The 22,465-nt window shown below is 41.8% G+C and overlaps 1 protein-coding gene and 1 long non-coding RNA gene across 4 annotated transcripts in view; both read right to left on the bottom strand.

Moving 5' to 3' along the window:
* The window catches only part of ITGA4 (integrin subunit alpha 4), an 80,479-nt gene extending 67,654 nt beyond the window's left edge, over positions 1–12,825 (bottom strand). For all 3 annotated transcript variants that reach the window (XR_005883016.1, XM_040971812.1, XM_040971813.1), the window contains exons 1-2: positions 12,481–12,825; positions 12,031–12,152 (exon numbers count right to left, since the gene is read on the bottom strand). Coding sequence is in view for 2 of the 3 variants with exons in the window: in XM_040971812.1 (XP_040827746.1) it covers positions 12,031–12,152; positions 12,481–12,677 (319 nt within the window). In the remaining variant the exon portion in view is untranslated. The remainder of the gene's footprint in view (positions 1–12,030; positions 12,153–12,480) is intronic.
* A 2,116-nt stretch (positions 12,826–14,941) lies between these two features.
* Positions 14,942–15,867, bottom strand: LOC121150922. The gene is made up of 2 exons (XR_005883044.1): positions 15,771–15,867; positions 14,942–15,331 (listed from the first exon to the last, which is right to left on the bottom strand). It is a non-coding gene; the product is annotated as an uncharacterized LOC121150922 (long non-coding RNA).
* Between the last annotated feature and the right edge of the window lie 6,598 nt (positions 15,868–22,465).

The raw sequence follows: 22,465 nt of genomic DNA, 5'->3' as shown, positions 1-22,465 counted from the left end.
CCCCCTGCGTCTTTTTTGCTGCCCTCACAGTATGGACGGAGAGGCCAGGCCCTTCCTTACCTGCAGAGCAGCCCCGGGGCCCCTCCCACATCACATGGTTCTTGAACTGGAGAATCACCTGGATGAGTTTTAAATATGCATCGACACCTGTGCCTCACTCAGCTGCTCACATGGATGTGGTTTACCAGGATTCAGCACGTTTAAAGGCTTGCCAGGGAGTTGTAGTGTCAAGTTGGACTATGCTGCCCATGGTTATGTCTTTTTCTGGATTATATCCAACTGAGTAGAAAAAGCGTTCAGCCTTAAAAATAATGGCAATATCTTTTGTCTCTCTTGGTTTCAGCTTGATATTGAAATGCACTGTCAAATGTTAAGCAACTTTTCTTCATGTAGATATACAGTATTTCGAATTTGATCAAAAGTAATGATTACTAGAACTGTCAGGAAAATGCTAATTCTCATGAATGGCCCTGCCAAAATACAATAAACCCAGGTCATCTTTATATTTTATCCCAGTGTCATGCTTCAGTGACTTTTAGTCTGGTTCTCAACCCATCTCACACATTACTAACATGAACTTTCAGTAAAGCAAATCAGTTCTCATAATTGTGAAATACTTTACATGGTTTAACGTAAGAGGTCAACAGAAACTAACATGTGAAAATTTCTCATGGTTTCCTACAAGTAGAGTGACTAATTCTTAGCACAATTGAATGTATTTTCCCAATTAACATTATGTAAAAGCCACAGAAAGCTCTAAAGCTAAAAATTAAGCCCATATTTCATTGCTTTGGGTGAAAACCTATTACGTCAGTTATTTTTACCTACTTATTTTTGGTACTAAATACAAGTGCACATAATGTAAATAAAGGATGATTTTTTTTTGGCAAATGAATATGAAGGATATCAAAACAAAGACATTCCGATCTGTTCTTCTCTCCTTTTTGTTGTTATTCACAGCCTGGTTTTAGCATCCTTGCACCAAGTGCCAAAAGTATGGCTAGGACCTTGAAGGACCAAACGTTCAGCCTTGTATGTCTCCTCCCTGAGCACAGACCGAGTGGCTGACAGTGGCACTCACCGCTCAGAAGGGATTTGTACAAGGCAGGCAGGAACCGAGTATTTGTAGAGGAAGGGGATTTTGAAATATATTACACCACTAAACAAAAACAAACCAAAATCCTTTTCTAGACTGTGCAGTGCAAATTTTTTTACCCCACTCTCAGGAATGAGAACTCTAGTCAGCAGAGGAAGTCTTGCTATTGTTCTCCAACCTCTTCTCCCAAATACTTCTTCCTTAAGTTTAAAGATAATAACAGGTGATCTGTAGGGAAACAGGATGTTTGAGTTTGAAGCTTTTAACAAAATGTGGCTCGTAAGTGGGATGACTTAAGATTGAGATTTAGTGGGGCCTATGGGAGAGGCTCCTCTGAGGGATTTCTACAAGGAACCAGGGGTGAAGGGCTTTGGACACAGCCTGGCGGGGAAAACACACAAACATGAGTTCATGTTGATATCATCCTATTATTTTAAGGACCATACTGAAGAGATGCATAAGCTGCACAGGTATCATGGCATACCTGCTCCTCCATAAAATCCATGAGGTTCACTGTTGCTGGAGAGGCCTCAGCACACACATCAGATCCTTTTACCCCAACAGTTGTAGCAAAGGACTGCATTAGCAACTCTTGTTTATGGGTGATAAGACGCAGTCTTAAATAAGGCAGTTAGGGGTGGGCATTTGGCAGAGGCTTGACACACTGGCCTGCCGTATTGGTCTGTCTGGTGTTCAGTCTCTGCTCTGCATCTGATTGTAGCTGGCCACTAATGTACACCTGGGAAAGCAAGTGCTGTCTCAGTACCTGGGATTTTGACACCTGCACACGAGCCCTGGACTGAGTTGAACACTCCTGGTTTTGGTCTGGCCTGGTCATGACTGTTAGACTTTTTGGGGAGTGAACCCGCAAATAGGAGATACTCATTTTCTGCATTTCATTGAAATAGGTGAATAAATAAAAACTATTTTTTTTAAAAAAAGGAATCAAATGACATGATCAAACCCACATAAAACAGACTGGAAAATAGAAATATTGGAATCAAGAAAAATGCTTTGCATCTTTAGTTGCTAAAGTTTCTTCCTTCTGCCATAGAAGCCCTACCTGTTACAGATGTACGAATTAATGGGAATTGAAAGTGTGTAAAATTGTCAGTCTGACCACAGCTGTAGTGTCAGTTTTCTAGTATTCTAAAGGAAAAAAAAAATGGCATTTACTTAGTCTGTCTTGCCCTGACCTTTTCTTCCACCTAGAACAGTTCCTGGGATTTTGCCTTTTTTTCTTTTTAAATACCAAAGAGAAAGGTCAGACTCAAGATTCATCTTTCCACCATAACATTTGTTTGGTGGGGAAAGGCAGCCTGTGGTCTGGGGAACCTGGGACTTTTAGATGCAGTGAAACGTCTGGTTTTTCTGCCTTGCGTCATTGTGCTGTGGCTTCCCCATCATGGTAGACATCTGACCGGTGCACTCAGCCTGACTTTATGATCACTAAGACAAAAACATGAACTTACCTCATCTTTCAAAACTCCTGACACATCTGTAAGTCCACGAAAATTTAGAAGATCCTTTTCTCAATTACTTTTTTAAAAGTTGTAGTGCATTGTAAGAGGAATCTTACAAGTTTCAAACTGAGCCAGCCTACTGTGAAATTTATCCTAGCTCTGGAAACTCAATGTCTCTAGTTTATTGTTGTGCTAATTTATTCAAGATATTTTATAGAAGCAATTTTTAACTGCCGAGTCAAAATGATTTTAGATTCTTTCACTTACACACATTAATAAAAAAATGAATAAGATTTAAAGGGACCAAATTAATTGAATATGCCAATATCATAAAAACTACCCTGTAGATTCATGTAGGATTACAGAAATTTATACCTGTATGTATATACTGCCTGGAATCTAGTAGTTGTTCAATAAATGGCAAACACTTCTACTGTGCAAGGTACCAACCTATGTTGATCCAGGCTTATCCAGCAGAGGGCACTCCTGGTACTATGAAATTTGATCGGTAGCCTTTGGGTCTTTAAGTGGTTCCTTCACTTTGTATTTATCAAACCCTAGATCCATTATACTTTTAATGTATTAATCATGTTCTATTACCACACATAAATAAGTAAGCATAGTGATGGCAGTGTGTCCTAAGAGTAACAGTGATATTTCGAAATTTAATACTAGCATAAGTAATTTTGTGCAGTGAGCAGTAAAACACAGAACTTTAGAGGTGACACACGATGTGAAAGTAGTGAATTTCCCAGATCTTCCTCCCAGCCTGTCCGGTCGCTAACAAGAGTTAAAACAATAAGCATCAAAATTACAAAGCTATTCTCAAAATAGCTTATTTTGAGAAAATAGATTTTAGTATCACTTCCAGACTGGTTTATCCAAATCTGATAAGCACAAATAATCACTATCACTTCATATATAATAATAGGCCTGAAAATGTGAACTATTTCTGTCCTCTGTTCTATTCTGTTCCATTCCTTTCCAGAAGGGAATCCAACACATGGGCCAGTGTCCCTAGGCAGTAGTGACAAGCTCTGGAGTTGAATTTCCTAAAGTTGATCCTTATTATTATTAGTATTATTAGTAGTAGTAGGTCTTAGAACACTATAAAAGCAGGTTACTATGAACTTGATTCTAGGTTCAGAGTTTGCCAGGAATCTTACTACACTTGATTTTCACCAAAAGGCCTAGAAGCAATCTGCCAGGAATCTTACTCCTTCAAAATCCTACCGAAAATCGAAACATCCCTTTAATAACTAGAGCAAAGACAAAAATGTATACCAACTGACATTCTTGGTGAGCATAACTTAGAACAAATTTTCTAATAATTATGATACGCTTACCATCTACCAAGCACACTGTTTACACACGTGATCACCTGTATTAACTGACTTAATTTAAGACATCCCCAATGAGATGTATATTATTATTATTACCACAATTTTACAGATGGGGAATCTAAAACAAAAGAGAGGAACTAAGTACTCACTATCAGAAGTAGGGGAGGGAGGGAGGGAGGGTTCAAACTCATACCATCAACTACCACCCTGATGTGCTTCATAAAATTTGGCAAAAAGCTTATGGATAATGTGTATTAACTTCAAAAAGCATGACGTTTGGGCCCAGCATGGTAGCTTAGCAGCTAAAGTTCTTGCCTTGCACGCACCAGGATCCCATATGGGTGCCAGTTCTAATCCCAGCAGCCTCACTTCCCATCCAGCTTCCTGCTTGTGACCTGGGAAAACAGTTGAGGACAGCCCAAAGCCTTTGGACTTTGCACCAGTGCGGGAGACCCAGAAGAGGTTCCAGGCTCCTGGCTTCAGATTAGCGCTGTTCTGCCTGCAGCGGCCAAATGGGGAGTGAATCAACAGACGAAAGATCTTCCTCTCTGTCTCCCCTTCTCTCTGTATATCTGATTTTCCAGTAAAGATAAATCTTAAAAGAAAGCAGGAAGTTAAAAAGAAAATTTTGCACCAAAGTTCTGATCCTTAAATTCCATTTTCTACAAAATTTTTGAAATTGTCTTTATCCAATAGTTTGTCTTTAGTGTATTCCTCTTATCAGTATCCAAATATTGGCATTAGTTCTAATTGGATAGCTCATTTGTTATTAAAAATTGTTAAAGTCCTATTTTCAAAGTCAGCCATCAGCCAGGCCCAGAGTAGGTCCGCAGTTTAGACTGCTTGTCATGAGTACATGGATTCTTTAGAACCCAAAGTGAACACAACGTTACAATAATGCTGTGGAATGCAGCAAATCTCAGATCTTACAGAAACCTGAGAAATCATTCATTTTATTCTTATGATATCCAGTCATTAAACTCATTAGAACTGGTTCTAGCACTCCAGTTTCACCCCATTGGAAAACCTTCTCTTAACACAGATAATTTCTTCTCACTATTGAGTCTTTTTAAGTTCTATGTTCTTATACAAAAAAGTAACAGACAGGGATAAAAACTGAAAAAGGGTGGAGATATTTCTATCCACTGATTCTCTCTCAACAGTTGGGGCTGGGCCAGGCTGAAACTAAGAGCCAGAAACTCTATCGTGGTCTCTCACTTGGGGGCAGGAGTCCAAGTACTTGAACCAGCATCTGTTCTCTCACAGGTGAACTGCATGCCCACCCTATATCATAGCATGAGAACTATCCATTGCCTGTCTTTCATTTGGAAGCTTCATCCATGTCTTATTCTACTTTGTGTTTTTATTACATAGCCTAAGCAATCAATAAAAATGTTTTAAGGAAGACCCCAGTTAAAAGAGTTGTCAAAATTTGGTATCAGTTCTCCTTTCAGATCTGCAATCTAGCTGTAGAGTGAACACAGGTCTTACTAAGCTTAGTAATCAGCCGATTCCCTCTAAGCCCAAGGAGACTCTAGTTCTTTCACTGCTTTGATACCCTAGCAAATTTTACTACAAACAACCACTCAGCTCTTCTCAAAACACTCACTGTTTGATTTTTATAACATCACCCTGACACAATTCTCTTTCTGCCCTCCAGTCTTACCTTTCTGCTCCAGTGCTTCTCAACAATTGAGGAATACTGGAATCAATGAAAGATCCCAGAAAATTCCCAATTTCCTCTGGCTTTTTTGGGCAGGTGGTCTTGGGGTGGGGGAAGCCATCTGAGAGGGTATCTCAAAGTTTTGCAGAAGTATTTAAGTTTCAGCCAGAGTTGAGCAGCAGTATTTTAAGCAATTCTGAAGTTGTAGGAATCCACCCTTCCTCCAATCTTTTCAGAGTTCCCAGGTTGAAGTCATTCATGTCTATGACTTTAAATATCATCTCTCTGGCAAATCTAACCTCTAAATTGCAATTCCTAAAATGGCTCCTGCCCACCAGATCCATAAAACCAACTGACTACTATCTCTTTACTTCTGTGTCTCACTGAAACTCACCTCTTGCCAGAAGACCGGTTGCACTAGCCTTTCCCAGGGCTGAACATAACCATCCATGCAACAGCTTAGGTCACTTACTCACACATTGCCTTCATTAAAGCATTACCAAATGCGGCTGAATCTGCTAGAGAGCTGAAGTTTCTGTGCTTTCTCCATCCCTACTGGCACTGTCCTAGGATGGATCCTTATCATCCTTTAGTGCAAGTCACAACAAAATCCTACAACCATCTTGCCATCTTCAGTCCTGATTCACTGATATCCAAGCATTCACTAGCCTAAACCTTTAAGAATCTGGCAAACACAAACTTGACCGTACTAACTCTCATCCAGGTGTAAAGAAGTTAGGACAAATTCATACTTACAAAGTTGCACTCCCTTCTTCTCCCTGCACACTGTCTACTTCAGATTCTAGTTTTGCTGCACTTATTTCTTTCCTACCTTATCAAAGGCACATGTTCTCACACACCAGAGCTTCCTCATTGCAATCTGCCTTGTGGGCAAACGTTCCCATGACCTCTTCCTCTGGAAAACACTTGAACATTATCTAATTCTCCACTTGTACATGAATTCCTCAGGAAGACATTACCTTTAACTTTCTTCAGATTGGGTCTCCTCACCATCCGTTCCCATAATACTCTCACCTACAGTCTTGCTTACTGCAAGCAGTGAAGATGCCGCTTGTCTTGACTGCATCCCATGTAAGAGTGCCCGGGTTTGCGTTCTGACTCCTCCTCCCCATTCCAGCTTCCTGCTAACAGGCCACAGGTGATGGTTCAACTACTTGCACCTATCTAGGAGGCTTCGTTTGAGTTCTTACATCTCTAACTCGGCCCGGCTATTGGGAGCAGCTGGGAAGTTAATCAATACATGAGCAATCACTGCCTGCCTTTTATCCTTTCAAATAAATAAACAGAAATTCAAGAAGTAAAACCTAAGTATCATTGGGAGAAGAAACCTGGATTCTCATATATTTTTTAAGACTAAAAACAAATGAGTGAATGACAGAGTGACTTCAATGCACAATGGATAACCGTATCTGTCCCCAGCGCTGTTGCAAAGGGAAAGATTTCTTAGTCATTAGGAATATTGTGGCCAAGACAACTTAAGGCTGAAGATAAAACGTATTTCTACAACACCATCTCTTCCATTAGGCGAAAAGCATTCTCTTGAACATGAAGTTTAGAAAATTTCTGGAAACTGGGAAGTTTTTCTCCTAACCTAATATTCATTAGTGAAACTTTTGTCCTTGTTTCTCTGCATAAATAGCTCACATTCAGGAGAATTTATCAACATGACCAATCTACAACAAACTAAGAAACTCCTATCTTGATAGGCTACAACTTCTATCCTACAGCAAATAAAAAGAAAGTTACTACCAAGAACCTATTTAAAGTTTCAACAGTGAGATTTTGCCTTTTAATTCTAAGCCAGTAACTCCTGCAAATCAAGCAGAGTAAGGTAATCATTAATGATGCAGTGCTAATTAACTTAACCTTTTCCAAATAGGTTATATAATATAAGTCAGGTGGTGGCTAAGGTAATGTGATTTCCAGAGAGGAATTCGAAGAGGCCTAATGGAGAGTAATGTGATGGATCATTGGTGTTTCCAGTATGATAAAGAAAGGCATAGGCAGGGTCCAAAGGTCTCAACCCTCGAACACTGGGTCTAGGAAAGTGAAATGAAAGTCCCATTCCCTCAGGCACAGACACTGGGAAATCCCCTGTTAACTATGTAGCGTGTTTTTACAAATGGATTGTGTGTTTCCCTAATACAGTGCTACCCAATAGGCATATAAAGCAAGAATCAATAACATGTTCAGGTTTTTGTTACTAATATGCAAGAGCCACAAAGAAAGAAATGCAACAAAAGTTTACCAAATTGAAAGCATTATTTTATCGTGTAATCACTATTACTTTTAAATGTGTATTTCAAATGTAGTTAATACATTTAAAATCAATGATGATGTTTTGCTACTAGTATGTAACTCATATTACAGAACCACTCGTTGCAAACATTGGATGCATTAAGTAGTCACAAATAGTCACAAGGGGCTAGTATCTACAATATTGGACAGTATAAATGTGTAAATTCAGACTTTATTGTCTAGAATGCTGTGTGTGTGGCTGTATTCATGTGTGTAATGCTACAAATAGTAACTACAAAGTAATGAAAGCGCTGGGGTGGTTTTTAAATAATCATGTAGTATTTTTAAGATTAAATATTTTTATTTGAAAGAGAAGCAGCCACAGTCATCCTTCCTCAGCTGTTTCACTCTCAAAATGGCCACAAAAGCCCAAGGCTGGCCAGGCTGAGGTCAGGAACCTACAACTCAGTCCAATTGAATTCTTTTTTTTTTTTTTTTTTTAAAGATTTATTTTTATTATTTTTTCATTGGAAAGGCGGATATACAGAGAGAGGAGAGAGAGAGAGAGGAAGATCTTCCGTCCGATGATTCACTCCCCAAGTGAGCGCAACGGGCCGATACTATGCCGATCCGAAGCCAGGAGCCTCTTCCTGGTCTCCCGCACGGGTGCAGGTTCCCAAAGCTTTGGGCCGTCCTCCACTGCTTTCCCAGGCCACAAGCAGGGAGCTGGAAGGGAAGCGGGGCTGCCGGGATTAGAACCGGCGCCCATATGGGATCCCGGGGTTGCAAGGCGAGGACTTAACCACTTGCGCCACCGCGCCGGGCCCCCCAATTGAATTCTTAAAGGACTGACAGATGGACTTTGCCTCACTATGTTAACAGAGAGATTATTTGTGATGCCTTGATTCTAGAATCATCTGTGATCAAATCTCCCTTTAAAAAGTCTCAGCAGGGATTCAGTGCCTGGGTAGAAAAGTGAGAGTGGACAGGTGGAAAACAACACAACCTCTTCAGACACTCGTTCTTATGAGCAAGTCTGGGCCCAGCCCCTCCTGATAGGGCAGTTCTTTGGCTCGTACAGGAAACTACCAACCAAGTGAAAGAAGCGAAGCCTCTCAGGCTTGCCAGGAGGTACAAGTGACAGACTGTAAGTGCAAGGAAAGCACCTTGTGCTTTCCAGGCAACTTTGGTCACACCAACTCTGTAGGCAATTCACGCTGCTACGAGAGGTATCTCATTCCCCACACCCTAAACCCTGAGCACTCTAGATAAATGGGTACTAGCTGCTCACTTCTGATTAATGGCTACAGTGGGTTTAGACTGGCATCTGACTACATTATTCCCAGGGGTAAGAAGGGTGGAGACGACCATGAACCTCCTATTTTGAAGAAAGGAGTCTATCTGTCCCAACTGTTGATCTGACCTCTACAGAAAGCTCAAGACAAGTTTTTGTAGGTATCTTGAATCATATATGAGGTGGGAACTATTTTAAAAAGCATGTCCCTTTACATTCTTGAAAGCAATTACAGTTATAATTAAAAGAAGACACAGAACTGACATTGCAATTGTAGCTCAATATTTGGGTATTACAAAGTTTTTTGTTGGGTCAACAAAAAATACCTTTCATTGTATTTCATTTCTGCTATGATCTTTTAAATTACACAATCAACTTTTGGTTTACTCTATTACCTGTCTTTATTTATTAGCTGCTATCTGCTTATACAGATAATATCCAGATATAGACTTAAATAGTAAACAGCTAAGAACAAATAGTGTTATCTTTTTTGAACATCTATCAAGGGTCAATTACTGAACTATTTCCTGAACAGTTTAGTCACCCACATTTGAGAGTCATCATATTTAGAAGACTCTGTGTGTGTCTCCACGCACACATACTCCTGAAACTTCTTAAGATATGACCCTCAATATCACAAAACGGAAAATCCTGAAACATCCATGGTTGCCAAACTTACTGTTTTCAGGAATTATGTTACAGATTTTAACCCCCGTCTCTTGTTTTATGTCTCTGAACTACTTATTCTGAATTGTTTTATACATAATTTCTTCTGTCTGTAAGGAAGGCATGATGGATATTTAGAATGTTATATGACAAATAACTTCTGTCTACTCCTTTGCAAATAATACAGAGCTATCACTCAAGTTGGTGACTTTTTCACCAGTGGACTGACTAGGAATCTCATGTTCCTTCTTGAATTTCACCTCAGCCTCTTTATTTATCAGAAGTGTAAACATTAGAAATTGTCATTCTTAATTTTCTTACTAAATTGATGCGTAACTTTCATTGAACTTATTTTCATTTACCTAGTAACTATTCATTTAGTTCGTGCTTGTTACAATATTCATTTAGTTCATGCCTGTATATACTTTTCCAGTGATGTTTCAACAGTCAAACCCTAGATGTATCAAACATTGAAAGAATGTAGGTTTTCCTTCCATTGAAAGATATTGTTATCTTGAATTTTTACTATAATGATATCTTTCCAGTTCTACATGGACATCCAGAAATAGATCCAGAGTCCAGATGCGAAGGAGGTACTAAATATCAATAGTGGTAATATTGAATCGGACAGAACAACAGATATGAAACTGTTCCCCCTTAGGACTTTGCCACGATTTTCTAGCAGATCAAAGTTGACCTCAGAATGCCTTGTGGATTCTTAATCTACATTTTGAGATGGAGGATATTAAACAAAAGCTGGGACTTGCTCCATATACTGTAGACAAATCCTGGGCTTTGGTGGGCACTGTCTGAATAAAAACTAGAAATTCTATGATTGGGATTTAGCCTAGTGGCTAAGATGCCACATCCTCTGTCAGAGCTCCTGGGTTTATGGCTACCTCCTCACAGTGATGACCCAGTGGTTAGGTCGAGCCACCATGTGGGAGTCGTGGGGTGATGTTCCCTCCTTATTTCCCTCTGCATCTGCCTCTCAAATAGACAAGAAAATAAACAGCCCATTAAATGTACTCTATATGAAATCACTTAAATAAAGGAAACCAGCTTCATTGTTTGAGAAGCAATTTAAGGCAAACGGCACTGGAAAGAAAATGGAGTTTATTATGAAATGATTAGCTAACTTCAAGTCTTTTGTAGCAAAGAAAGATGAGAAATATGTACCAAGTGTAGCTTTTACATTTATAATTTACAGATGATACATCTGTAGAACAAATATTCGATCCTCCACTTAATTTTATCTGACTTGAACACATGCACACACAAAAACTTAAGACTGGCCTCAAGCAGACCACACTGACCAGTAGGAGTGAGGTCTCAGCTACCAGCCAATGTTTAAGTAACTGAAGAGAACAGATGTGTACTGACACTCCTCAAATATAAAGTAGATATAACATAAAATCATGACCCCGGGGGGTGCTTAAGACCAAAAAAAAAAAAAAAAAAGGAATGTATATAGCAGTGTGTAATAGTGTTCGGAGTAAGATAGGTCAAAATTAGTATTGGTTCCCCTTTTTCTTCCAGAGTTTGTAGAGCAGCAAATTTACTTTTGCCTTTGAACATGAAACTTCTCCCCTCCCCCAACAGTACATGTGTTGGGTGTTATCACAAAACTAACAAGAGACAACAAGAAACGGCTGTAAAAAGTATCCATTTAACAGAATTTTTGGAGAGGAAAACTGGTATCTATTAAGCCTAGCGTTAATTATATTAAGAATGAAGATGTCCGTGTTTTCCACATACTGTCATTTCACAATATCTATTCTAAGCAAAACTATACTATTCTCTCTTTTTTCTCTTAATGTCCTCAGTCCAACTGGCAGGATAAAAGATCAGTTCCAACTGCTACTCCTGATCTGCCCGTTAGCCTGAATTCTAATAAAGTTGATGTATCAAAGATAGAAAAAGTTCTTAAGTCTCAACTCTGTTGAATTCTGATCTTAACATGCTGAGACTTTGAAACGTGTTTTTGCGCAGGGGGACAGGGCGAGGTTTGAAGAGAAGGCGTCCCAAGAAACGCTTCTCTGCATATATATTTTTTTCACTGTCACAAGCAAAACATATTGGAAGAAAGGAGGCCAGTGATTTTAAAAACAAAAAGGGAAGATGGTGCACCTTCACTAAGAAGGGACAAGCAGCATGACTTTTCCCAGGACTTGCTCTGGAAGTGCTGTTCTCAAGATTGGAGGGTGCAGGATTGTCAGTGACCCCTGTTCCCGGATCCAACTCACCCAGCTGGAGTTGTTCGCACGTCTGGTCTGGATTGTTTCCGATCCTGCATTTGTAAATGGCACCAGGATTGACCACTGAAGCGTTGGTGAGCCAGTTGGCAGTGGGCGCCCCCACGACGAGCCTAAAGCGAGAAACGTGCCCTCAGGCATGAGCCCTACCGCCCACCTAGCTCCTGCTCTCAGCAGATGAGCAGTGGTCGTGGGGTAGCTTCCTTCATCTCCTCCACCCACCCCCACGTGCTCTGTCAGTCACCCCTACTGGCTGAGCTCCGGGCCATGGGCATCAGTGTCCCCCGGGATGGACACGCTTCCCTGGAGGTTCTCCAGCAAGCTGGTGGTAGCTGCATTTCCCCACTGCCTCCTCCGGAGGGAGGAAAGTTTTCATCCCATCAGGAACCCCTGGACTCCTTTCTCATGCGGCCCTTAGATGCCCTGAGCCACGCCACTCACCATCGGTTCGCCCCGTGGCTGTGCAGCGCCACCGAGTAGCCAAACAGCGTGTCCGGGGGGCCCTGGTACAGCAGCGCGCTCTCGGTGTCCACGTTGTAGGGGCGCCCGGTGGGGAGCCCCAGGCACAGCAACAGCATCACCGCAGCCCGGACACCGGCCCCTCGGGAACCGGGTCCACGCCTCGCTTCCCCAGCCATGCGCTGTCGGTGGGGAACATTCAACACCCAACGGCTGCTGCCCCCAGAGTTGCCCGGGACGCGACGGGTGGCCAGGGGTTAGAGCGCCCCAAGAGATGAGGCACGGCGTGTCCGGCGCCGGCGGGAGGGAGGGAAACGAGGAGGGAGGGAAGAAGGGAGGGAGGTAGGGCCGGCCCCGGGGAGGGAGGGGAAGTCGCAGGCCACGGGCGGGGCGATCGCCTGCAGCCCCGGGATGCCGCCCTGTCACGCGGGGGGCCCCCCACCCCGATTCTGCGGCTGGGAGGTGGCGGCGCGCTGGGGCCCGCGGCGCGGGCGGCTAGGTGGGGTCCTGGGCGTGGTGCAGAGGCGCGGGGCTCCTGCTCCCCCAGGAGCGGCTGTAGGGGGCGCTGAGGGACCTCGGCAGCGCACGCCCCGCGTCCCCACCGGGGCTGCCCAGCCCACCGAGCACCGAGCCGGTCCACGGGGCCCAGGGGTGTCCCCTTGGTACCGTGGTCCTGGCCCCTGCCTGCGCACGCCCCGCGGCCGGTCGTAACCTCGGGAACCCTACGCTGCGGCGGGAAACCGTGCAGTCCTGCGACCGCTTTGGTTAAACGCAGTATCTGAATTTGGAGGTGTAAGCAACCACCAGAGAAATTGACCCGAGGACCACAAAACACACACACTCACAGCCCTCCCTCCCCGCCACACACCCTCCCTGAAGGCGCCTGAGGAATGTTCTGGTTACCTATTCCCTTCACAACGAGCAGCCCTTGCTTGCCCACTTCCTCCCTCGGCACGCTTCCTCTTCACCCCTGCACTGGGGGGCAGCCATGAAGGCTGCTGCGGAGCCTTGAGGACACCCGGTCCCACACGTGCGCTCCGTGGCGGGCCTCAGCTGCCCTCGCACGTGTAGGCTTCAAGCTCCTCAGGGTCCCGCGAAAACGTGCTGGAGACCCACAACACAGGACTTGGACTCCCGGTGATACTCATTCTAAAACAATTCTGTCAGATGGGCCTCGAGTTTGTGTTTAATGTCCGTTTAGTTAGCTTTTTTTTTTTTTTTTTTTTTTGAGAGGAAATGCATCAGACACGGAAAGATCTGTGGACTCTGGGAGAGGGACTCCAGCCACGATCCACACTGGGACACGCCTGTGGGAGGTGCCATCTTGACCCCTGTGCCAAACTTCCATCCTGGCGTAGCTGGAGACAGCCGCACAGTTATTGAGCTATTTGTAGGGGATGTTGGTATCGCTACTTATTCTTGCTATATCTAAATATAATGCAAAAGAAGACTTTATGACATGATTTGTGTGGCAACAGCTCTGTGAAAATGGCACATGTTGAGACACACAATTAAAATATTTGCTCACTCATTCAGTATTCACTGGGACCTTCCTAGGCCCCAAAAATGCCAACACGGGACGGATTAAGTACACAGGAAAATTTTCAATCAAATGTCAGGTGACACCCTCGCTAATTAGACAGTTCCAGGGCCACTTGCAGAACAGGGCACGTTCCGGTGGGTTGGGCAGTTTGAGAGGAAAATCAGGGAGGTCTCTGTCAGAGCCAGGTAGAGGAACTGAAAGAAATTGCCTGGCTAGAGCATGTAACCACCGCCCCACATTGGTGCCTGAGGCTGATTGGCCAGGCAGATACACATGGTGAAGCCAAGTTAGCAATTTTACACTCCATTGGTTCTGATAGGAAGCTCCTGGAGACTTTTTCGTGGTCAACCCTGAGTTTCACAAGTGTGAAGGCAAGAGGGAGCACAGACAAATCCAATGGAGGGGTTTCCTCATTGACTGAGCAGGGAGAGTTGAGAGAAAAGTAGGTTCAGGAGTTATCTGAGAGAACCTGACAGGAGTGTTGATAACTATGAATGTGGGGCTGAAATAAAGAGGTTAACATGCAGATTTTGCATTTGACAGCTGGGTCTACATTGCTACCATTTGTTGGGAAAGGAAACTGAAAAAAAAAATGAGGATGTACGTGTGTGTGTGTGTGTGTGTGTGCATCTGCATGCACGTGTGTGTGTACACGTGCATGCAGATGGGGTACTAATGTGTCAGAGTTTAGGCATGTGGAGTTTGAGGTGTGTGTTCAGTTAGGATATTGCAGTAAAACCTAGTCCAATTTTTCCTCTCTTGTCAACAGACAAAATGAGCATTATTAACATTTTATTCATGGAAACAAAATTTAAGGCCAATTTGTGTGTGAGAAACAGGTGGTAAGAAAATGAAAGGGTTTCTAGAAAGGTAGGCATAAGTTCCCAAGGTGCATGGCCCTACTCTGTTGCCTTCTGCAGCTGTGCAAAGCATGTTTCCTTCCCAGAAGATCTATGTGTTGACTGCAACCCCAACGGTACAATGAGCTCTCACTGTTTTCATTCCCAAATATGGAGTTCCTCCAGTTTGCAGGAAGAAAAGCTCAGTTGAGACGTGGGAAGCAGGAATACTGAGGCCTGGGCCACACCCTTCAGTTATCAGCAAAGCCAAGTCACTGATCTGAACCCTTACCTTGCTTGTTCATATCTTTCATCAAAATTTTTCAATAGGAAACTTGCTCAGCACAGTTCTCTTCATAGCATAATTAAGATGAGTAAATGGCCAGCAAAGTCGTTCATGGAGGCAGATGCTAGTTTTCTGGATCATTACCATTCTTTCAAAGTAGCCATCCTAGATTATGAAAAAAAAAAAAATAAACCCTCTTTAAAACAAAGATGTAATTCATTGTGTATGTCTTTATGTACTATCTAAATACACATGTCCCCAGTTGATATTGCTAACCTGGAGCTTTCCACTGAGCTCCAGGTGTGTTTCCTCTATTGCCCAATGGTAGAACCTGTCTCCAGTCCATTCTTCTCTTTTATCTTTGCATTTTTGCCTTCCCATCCCAAGATGCCATGAGCTTATCTGGACTGTTTAATGATCTTTGCTTGGTCTCCCTTTGCCTCCTCTTTCTCATTACATAGAAGCTAACATTCTAAAATTCTAGAACAAACATGCACTGACTTCATTGCTTAACTCCTCCATTTTCGCTTTCCTATAATATCATAAACCCTTGGTGTGACCTAAATTGGACCTCTGATCAGTAGCATTGCCACTGGACACTCACCCTGGGTCATTTGCTTTTGTCAAATCAGCTTCTTTAACTTCCTTGTGAACACCACGGCCCTTCCATCCTCCAAGTCTTGATCATATTAAATATTTGTTTACCTGAAAGACAGAGGGACACAAAGGGATAGTCCCAGCTAACTCCTCAGATACTCCAGTAGCCACACATGGATAATCCACATCTCCCAAGTGTGTGGTATGATTCCAATGATTTGAGTCAGTATCCCTGCCTCCCAGGGTCTGTGTTAGCAGGAAACTCCAGAGCTGAGAATCTACGACACAGGCATCGTTTAACTCGAGTCCTAACCGTGATGTTAGACATCACTTGTTTCTGCTCAGACGTAGAGCCCCTGATTATCACATGAATCTTCTTTCTTTTCTTTCCTTCTCAGTTTAAATGTCTCCTCTTCCTTCTGCCCATCAACTGAAAATAAACCCACACCTTATTCTTTCAGTCCTGTTCATTCTCTTTAGAATGCTCAATTTAGAATCATAAGTTTTTAATTTTTTAAATTATGCTTTCCTCACTAGAATATGACAGCAGAAAATGTTTTCTGATTTTACTTATTTACTGCCTAGAAATATCAGGGGCTCAGGAAATGTTTTTTGAATGGTCCTCACATGAGTTGGACTTGCTACATCATTAATCTCAGAAACTGAGAGAAATGTGGGTGTTTACATGATTGGAGAGATTCATTACTGTGAGCAAAAAATAATGTGCTATATCCTTAGGCAGATGTAATGATAAATAAAAGTAGGTCCTGATTTCAAACAGTTTGTAATTTACTAAGGACAGTAAGCCACAGAGAACAAAGTAACACAGTCAAATATGAGTGTGATATGCAATGAAGAGAGAAGAGATTGCTGGTTGGCAGCAAAAGGTAGGAGCATGAAGAATAATCTTTAGGCCTAGGTTTGGTGAAATATAGGAAAGGAAGAAGAACAGAACAGATAACACTTTGGAATACATTTATATGATTCTCAGATGTAGGTAATATGGAGAAGCAAAACATGATGGGAATTTCTAGGCCAGGTAGCTATGGGGAAAAAAAAAATAAACCAAAAACCAGAAGGATGAATTAGAATAGGCCAACTGGGAGGGGTAGCAATGTTTTTATAATGCTAGCTGGGTTCTAGAAAGAAATTAGAAGTCTTGTTAGGGCATATTACCCAGATATGTCTAAAAAAAGGTTCATTTAAAAAAAAGGATTATTAAATATTCTAAATTATTCAAGTACGTTATAAGACATGCACAAAATGACAAACACAGAAGTTTACAATCTATTTGCCTCCATATTTCTAAGGCACTCCCTTAACACGCACACACATCATTGTTTCTTATATCATAAAACACTTACGATACACCTTGACAAAAATACAAAACTTTTTAAAAAATTTACTAAAATGGACATGAGGGCCAAAATGTTCCTTCTTGGGGCTGGCATGATGGTTTTCTGAAGTTCAGTTCTTAAGGAATCCAAATTAATGGATACTCTAAGGTCTACCACGTCAGCCAATAGATATTGGAAGGGTTCCCTCATCCTTCAAGTGGCGAGACTGACAGCACTTCAGAACTATCAAAGTCACTTGGACAGAGCTCTTGGAGCACGCGGCACTTCAGGACCCTGGGCTGATGCCACGTGGCTGTTTCCCCCTCTTTAGTTACAGGGTGGTTGGGAGGCCGGGTATGGCTTCTTCCATTGTCTCCCCTCTGCCCCCAGATACAGGAAGAAGAAATGGAAAAATTGAAAACAATGATCACACCCGCTTTTCCCTAACCCTGGATCTCTCCCACTCTGATCAACAATGTAAACATAATTAAAAATAAGAATTAAAAATTTACAAAAAGGAATTCAAATTAAGACAATAGAGAGTGTTTTTCCACAGTACTAAAACTCTCAGCAAGAAGTCAGAAGTCCCAGTGCTTTTATTCTGACATGTGAAGAGGTTTCAAAACTTCAGGGAAGGGTCAGTCTTATGGCACAGCACAACTGCTTCTAAGGCTAGCGTCCCATATCAAAACACCAGGTTAAGTAGCGGCTTTACCACTTCCAACCTAGCTCCATATTAATGTACCCAAAGAAAGCAGCAGATCACAGCTCGAGTACTGGGGCCCCTGGCACCCTTGGATGATACTCAGATGAAGTTCCCAGCTCCCCCTTTCAGCTTGGCCCAGCCATTTGAGAAATAATGCAGCAAGTGGAAGATCTCTCTGTTTGTTACTATCTTGCAAACAGATACGTCCGGGTTGTTTTTTCTTAAAAGTTCATGTAAATGGAATCAAAATATGTATCTATTAGTGACCTCAGTTGTGATGCAATGGGTTAACCCAGAGTTTGGGACAACCCCCATCCCATGTTGGAGTGCAAATGGAGTCCCAGTCTGGAACTCCGCTACTGCACCTCGGAAGCAGAAGATGATGGTTCAGGTACTTGAATTCCTGCCACACATGTGGATATTCAGATGAGATTCCAGGCTTCTGGCTTCAGCTTGATCCAGCTGTGTTGAGACCACTTAGAGAGTGAACCAGCAGGCAAAACACACTCTCTCTCACAACACACACAAACACACATACTTCTGACCTTTCAAATTAAATATTTAAATATAATAACACATTGTTACATGTTTAAAAGCCAAGCTTATTTTGGTGTCAAAATGTTGAAGCTCATGCACTTCCATGCCCTTTTGGAAGATTCTTCTCACACCATGAAATCAACTGTCTTGATGGTTTGAAATTAATATCTGGTGAGTTTGCTTCAAAGCAAACCTGAAACAGCGGGATTTCCTCAATTGTAAGACTCTAAAACCCACTGAAAAAATTATGTCAACAAGTCTCAGATCCTCCACCAGGCTATATTGGGAGGTTAAGGCAGTTATCCCAGGACTCCTCAAGCCTATAGGTTGCACATGTTGGCAAACTTGCAGGCATTGGAGAAGTCCACAGTAGAGTAAGACATTAAGGCATGGGTTCCTACACTGTCCACACAGGAGCAGCCAGGCACAGTTGACCCAAAAAGGAAGGGAAACAACGGCATCTGCCATAACAGCTGACAAAAGCCTTGGATGGTTTGTTAGTGCATTTGTAACTTGAATTTTATTCTAATATTCTAATAATTACTAATTTTCTCTTGTTGGATGGAGAAAGTGAATGGAACATAGTAGAGTGTATAATGCTTTAGATTTAACACATTAAATCTTGAGTTCAATTCTGTGAAATTTCTTTCTTTTTAAGATTTAATTAGTCTTATTGGAAAAGCAGATTTACAGAGAGAAGAAATACAAATAGAAAGATCTTCCATCTGCTGGTTCAACTCCCCAAAAGGCCACAATGCCCAGAGCTGAGCTGGTCTGAAGCCAGGAGCCAGGTGCTTCTTCTGGGTCTCCAACATGGGTGCAGGGTCTCAAGGCCTTGGGCTGTCCTTGACTGCTCTCCCAGATCACAAGCAGGAAGCTAGATGGAAAGTGGAGCATCCAGGATTTGAACCAGCACCCATATGGGATCTTAGTGCATGCATGGCGAGGACTTCAGCAACTAGACCAAGCACCCAGCCCAATTCTAATGACCTAATATTTATTTGTAGGTTAACTGTAAGTGTTCACTGACTGCCCCGTTTTGATGGGATAATACTGAGATTATACGGAGTAAATAGTAACTGTTTTCTTTCATCTTTCTTCTAAGTATCATCATTATAAACATATGATTTGGACATAAACTACCTACAGAATTAACAGCATATGAAGATCTGAAATCAAGACCAATGAGCATATGTTAAAGATTGTCCTGGCTAATGAACAACCACATTCTGTCTGTATTTGCAATGGTTACTCCTTCTTTAACCCATTTACTCAACATAAATTATTTGTTACTGAGAGACCCTACTTGTAGCATTGTTTTAAAAATCTGGGGATGCCATTCTTTAGGTGTGCCTGTCAATAGGGCCACGCAGCACTATTATTTTATTTTTTGTCCCTATTCAGTGCACAGACATGTATTAGCAGCTGATTTTTCTGCAGCACAACTGTGAGTGGTGTCATTTCCCTCCTCAAGAGTTTTATAATAGCTCTTTCTTCAACTCAACCTAATTAAACTAGAATTTGTTGCCTAGGGCATAATGCCCTGCATGGTTGGCCTCAAACTGATTTTTTTTCTACTCATCCCAAACATAGCCATTTTTCCCCCTTCCTCTCAGAATGTTCCCTTGGTTTGATAAATGAACAGATCAGGACATAACTGCAGTCCTAGCTAAACCAGTGGGTATCAAAGCCTGACAGAAATTCAACAGATGGAGAGCTTTCCTCTACCTGGGGTGCTTACAGCAATTTTTCTCAAACAGAAGAATAAGTTGGATAAATGCAAATTTTTGCCAGTATTTGCAAAATCCAGAAGCAACAGATACTTTCAAACTTTCTAAATCAAGTCTAATGCACATTTCAGTTCACAAGGCAAAACAATTGTTCCTCTTGTTACAGCAGAGAATGAACTTGTATGGAACATTTCTTCTCTCAGAGCACATAGTTATTCTATGACAACATTTATCTCCTAAGTAATTTGACCTGGGAGATTAGCTGTATATAGCGGAAGGATTTAACAGGTGGTCCATGCTTGCTTTCAAAGGTTCACAAGACATTCCCCCTTGCTCCATGATCAAAGGTTAGAATCCTGTAAAACTGCTGCAGCGACAGTAAAACATCTTGATTCTCCTGCACAGGACCTCATTTGGAAAAGCAGAGCTCCTAGGCATTTTGGAAAGGAATATGGTGAAAATCGCAAGCTTCATTTATTTTTAATAAGCTGATATCACATATTATTTTTGTCTGTCGGATCCAAACACGTTGAAAGATGTCAACTATAAAGATATCTTCTTTTCCCTCTTCTTATTTTGTTTGTTTTTATTTGAAAGACAAAGAGGATACAGTGATATTCAGAGAGATACAGATAGATAGAGAGGAGAGAGAGAAGAGGAGAGAGAAAGGAAAAGAGAAAAGCAGGCAATGAATTCTCCGTTTACTGACTCACTCCTTAAATGTCTGCAATTGCCAACGATGGGCCAGGCTGAAGCCAGAAGTCAGGAGCTCCATCAAGTTCTCTCACAAGGGTGGCATCATCTTCTACCACCGGGGATCCATATTTATCAACAAGAAACTGGATGAGAAGTGAAGGCTAGCACAGTGACATAGTGGTTAATGCTCTACCAGTTCATATCTTGGCTACTCCACTTCCAATCCAGCCTCCTGCTTATGGCCTGGGAAGGCAGTGAGGGATGGCTCAAGTTCTTGGGCCCCTGCATCCACATGGGAGAATCGGAAGTTGCTTGCTGTTAGCTTCCAATCAGCTCAGCTCTGCCTGTTGCTGCCATTTGCCAAGTGAACCACTGATAGAAGATACATCTCTGTGTGTCTCTTCTCTCTCTTTAAAATCTGCCTTTCAAGTAAAAATCAATCAATCAATCAATCAATCTTTTTAGAAAGAAGAAGTGGAGGTGTAACTAGAACCCAGGCATTTGAATATGCAGGCTCCCAAATGGTGGCCTAGTCTGTTGTGACACGATAACTCACCCCTATGTTCTTCATGACTAGCTAATCGTCTAAATGGAGAAATAAGATATGCAAAGAAATTTGAAACAAGAAACAGTTTCAAAGCAACTTACAAAATACAGCACAAAATGTTTCATGTAATGGTGTTTTCACAGTGAATGAAAGGAAGGGGAGAAAAAGGAAAATAAATTGAATCTTAAAAGTTATTGTTTTCCTTTCTTCCTTTTCCACCTTCCTCTCTTTATTAAATAAAATCAAAATGGAGTGTCATGCAGATTAGTGATTGTAAATCAGAAAACAGAGATGAGACTATGAGAGACCAAAATATCATCAGTAGGTAGAAGAGGTAGAGACTGTGCAATGAGGTGATGTGACTTTGTGAAAACACCAGAGAAGTAACTTAATGCACTACAGTTTTCTGAACCATCTAGAAGTCAGAAGAAACTACGAAAAAATACATATAACTAGCATTGGTAAAAACAGATAGCATCACCACAAATACAAAATTAATACCAGCTTTATCTCACGCCTATGCATTAGAAGACTAGGAGGAAGCTTGGCTATTTTATTTTTGGTTCACACTGAGAGTCAGCTTTGTTTATAAGAGTTGCATAGCATATTGACTTAGTAAATTTCCTCTGTGCACAGAAATAGACTGTTTTGACTGTGTGTTGTTCTTCAGGAAGTTGTTCAAATTATGAATAAAAGTTGAAAAATCTTCCAAGCCTACCCTTTTTGTGATTGTCCAACAGATTGATGATACTAATTTTTCTTAGTAGGGGAGCAGACTTGTGGCCAAGTCTGTTCACCTACCACCTGGGATTTTATATGAGCACAATTTGCTGTTCTGTAGGCTCCGTTTTTGATCCAGCTCCCTGCTAATGCACCTGAAAGGCAGTAGCAGACAGCCCAATTATGTGTGCCACTACCACTAACATGAAAGATCCAGGTTGAGTTCCAAGTTCCTGGCTTTAACCTTGACTACTCCAGCAATTGAGGCTGTTCAGCAGTTTGAACCAGAAAATGGAAGACTTCTCTGTCTCTCCTTACCTCTGTAACTGCCTTTCAAATAAATAAACAAATATTTTAAAATGTCTGTGTTAAGTTGTATTGATAACTCTTATTCTTTTCGTGATTCACAAGAAACTCTGGACACTTATT

The sequence above is a fragment of the Ochotona curzoniae genome, unplaced genomic scaffold (assembly GCF_017591425.1).
Source record: "Ochotona curzoniae isolate NIBS_2020 unplaced genomic scaffold, NIBS_Ocur_1.0 contig_2210, whole genome shotgun sequence".
NCBI lineage: Eukaryota > Metazoa > Chordata > Mammalia > Lagomorpha > Ochotonidae > Ochotona > Ochotona curzoniae.
This window is presented reverse-complemented; position numbering and strand designations above follow the sequence as displayed.